Source organism: Lygodium microphyllum, chromosome 29 (genome assembly GCF_053477565.2).
Source record: "Lygodium microphyllum isolate KBCC chromosome 29, Lygodium_microphyllum_v1.1.10, whole genome shotgun sequence".
In the NCBI taxonomy this organism is placed as follows: Eukaryota; Viridiplantae; Streptophyta; class Polypodiopsida; order Schizaeales; family Lygodiaceae; genus Lygodium; species Lygodium microphyllum.
This window is the reverse complement of record NC_141163.1, coordinates 68,757,476-68,759,898: the sequence shown is the minus strand read 5'-3', so window position 1 is coordinate 68,759,898 and position 2,423 is coordinate 68,757,476. Positions and strand designations below refer to the sequence as shown.

At 41.2% G+C, this 2,423-nt stretch overlaps 1 protein-coding gene across 1 annotated transcript; it reads left to right on the top strand.

Annotated features, from left to right (window-relative positions):
* Nucleotides 1-600: 600 nt before the first annotated feature.
* Nucleotides 601-1,933, top strand: LOC148010752 (zinc finger CCCH domain protein). Its single transcript, XM_087672115.1, has 2 exons — nt 601-759; nt 1,462-1,933. Exons 1-2 carry the CDS (start codon nt 679-681, stop codon nt 1,597-1,599), a joined length of 219 nt encoding a protein of 72 aa, XP_087528241.1. The 5' UTR covers nt 601-678; the 3' UTR covers nt 1,600-1,933.
* The last annotated feature ends 490 nt before the right edge of the window (nt 1,934-2,423 follow it).

Here is a 2,423-nt window from a genome sequence, read left to right as displayed (position 1 = left end):
GCCAGGGTCAAAATCTACTCCCATTTGCTGAGGATATGGTAGATAGGTCGGGTCATTCCTTTCGAAGGGTAGGGAGCCACAAAACGACATCCACGCATCCACGTTGCCGTTCCAGACTCTTCTCTGCCACTTAGGTTGGGATTTGTAGCCTTTCACCGCGTGGGGTACCTCCTCAACCTTGTTTTCCTAGTAATATGGGGATTCTATCCCCCAGGCCGTTGGATTTTTCTCTTTCAGCGAGCCATCGGTCACCAAGCTTTCTTCCCGTGGCGATTACTTTCGTTACCGCTTCGGTGGATAGTACTTTGCTCAAGGTGGCTGGGTATCAGAAAGTGAAATCGAAGGGTTGGTGGCGATTTTCCCACTGCTCCCACACTGATAGCTTCGTATTCCAGTGCATGGGTAAGCAGTCCCTTTTTTTAGTGGGATGGGCGGCTGTGGAACTTAAGCGGTTGCACTTGAGTCGATGCTTGCTTAGGTCGAATCTATGTGCGGGTGCCACAGCTCTTATCGAATTAAAAATTGGGTAGTTCATTAAACATTTTAATTGTTCAAACTTCACTCCTATAGACTTTACCTTTTAATAGTTCAAACTTCACTCCTAGGACCTATAGCACTCCTATAGACCACATTTATAAGTGCCCTCGCGACAGTCCCACCTAGTTTGATACCGATAGTATGGCAGAAGAGGAGAAGGAGGTACGGTCCGGATCCGGTGTTATCACCGCCTCTCAGTTTATTGCTTGGAAACAGAAGAAGGTCTCGATTCCCTCTGCTTCTACTGTAACTGTGTTAGCGTTTCAATTCCATTTTCTGTTTCTTTCTTGCAATTAGCGATGCTAATCAGAAGATTATAACATGGGCTAATCAAATAGCTGTGCAAATTGGAAGAGTTAGAACATAGATTCAGCAAATAGACATGGAAATTGGAAGATTAGAACATGGATTTATCAAATAGAGGTGCAAATTGGAAGATTGGAACATGGATTAATGCAGTAAAACTGAGGTTATGAACGCTAATGAAGGTTTTCAGTCTCATTTGTGGGCATTGCAAGTGTCAGACCCTGGTAATCTTATTGTTTTTCACTTTCAGAAGTGATCACATGTGGATTCTTGTGCTCATATGTCTTCTGTTCAATCATATGCTGCACACACACATGAAGGCCCTGTAGAACATACATATTCAAGGACAATAAGGTTTAGGCATTTTCCCATGGGGAAAGGGACTGACTTCCCTTGTTTTTCCCGTTAGTGTTCAACATCAGGAGCTCACAGAAGCTTGTGATGTACGATTCACAATGTGGGAATTTATCGAAAACTTTTGTGTAAACCATGCTGACATGATGCTCTTGCAAGTGAAACCAGATTTTGCACATTCAAGTGACATTTCATGAGTGTAAGTATCAGCATATGAAACTGTGTAGTCCTGGGTTACAAATTTTGATGAATAGCTTTCTATAGGACGCTGAAGCTGCGGCCAAAGCAGCAGAAGTGGCAAGAAAAAGAGCAGAAGACATTGCAGCTGGTCGTGTGCAGATGAATGGCAGGGAACTTTATCAACACGAACCTTGGGTTTTTGATGACAGTAAATATGATTGATCAGACACTAGCAATGTGGCAAGCAGCTGGCCAACTGCAGATGAATTCCTGAGACCTTTGCTAGCATGGGCATTTGATTTTTAAAATCCTGAATTTGCTTACTTCCTACCTTAAGGATCAGATACATCAATTTTGCTAGTATGCCCTTGCTACAATATGCTGTCTTTTGACCGAAGCACAACAAGCTTAGGCCGAATGCTTGTCACAGTCTTAAAAAACACTGTACTCTCTTCTGCAGTAGATGACTTGTATCAATTTGAAATAAGGTACATGCATGCTTTTATATTGTACTGTATACTTACTGGGAATTGGAGATTATGATTGTGGATTCAAATTCTTTGCTTTAATGGCATCTTCCACTTTTATGAATGCCCACAAAGCCATAATAACCTCTGTCTAATACAGAATTATCAGCATAGCAACTGTGAGAGGTGCATTTCGAGTAGACATGATCTTTTAATGGGATTGGTGCTAGTCAGCATGTTGATATATTCCAGTTTAAAATTGAAGCGAAACAAGCATTTGAATGTGTTTATGTTAAAGCCAAATACTTTGTGAAATATCTTGGTTGAGCAATGTTACTGTGTAGTTAGAATTCATGTAGGTGTACCTTTTTACTTATCTGTGTTGTTCTTGTTCATCTCCGCAACGTTATAATAATTGCTTGTCACACCAGTTTCAAAGCCAAGAACTAACTTTCTTTTGGAAAATTACTTCTTGTGTTTTTGCTCTTTTCGGTTTGTTGGATAAGAGAAGCCCATTACAGTATGTATATGCTGCTTGCTGGAGTGCTCCTAGAAATGGGTGGATATGGATCAATTCGA

Excerpts from the sequence above, each read along its gene's own strand:
- LOC148010752 (XM_087672115.1), top strand. The coding sequence starts at position 679 with ATGGCAGAAGAGGAGAAGGAGGTACGGTCCGGATCCGGTGTTATCACC. Across the intron at positions 760-1,461 it reads TTGCTTGGAAACAGAAGAAG|GACGCTGAAGCTGCGGCCAA; the intron begins GTCTCGATTCCC and ends AGCTTTCTATAG.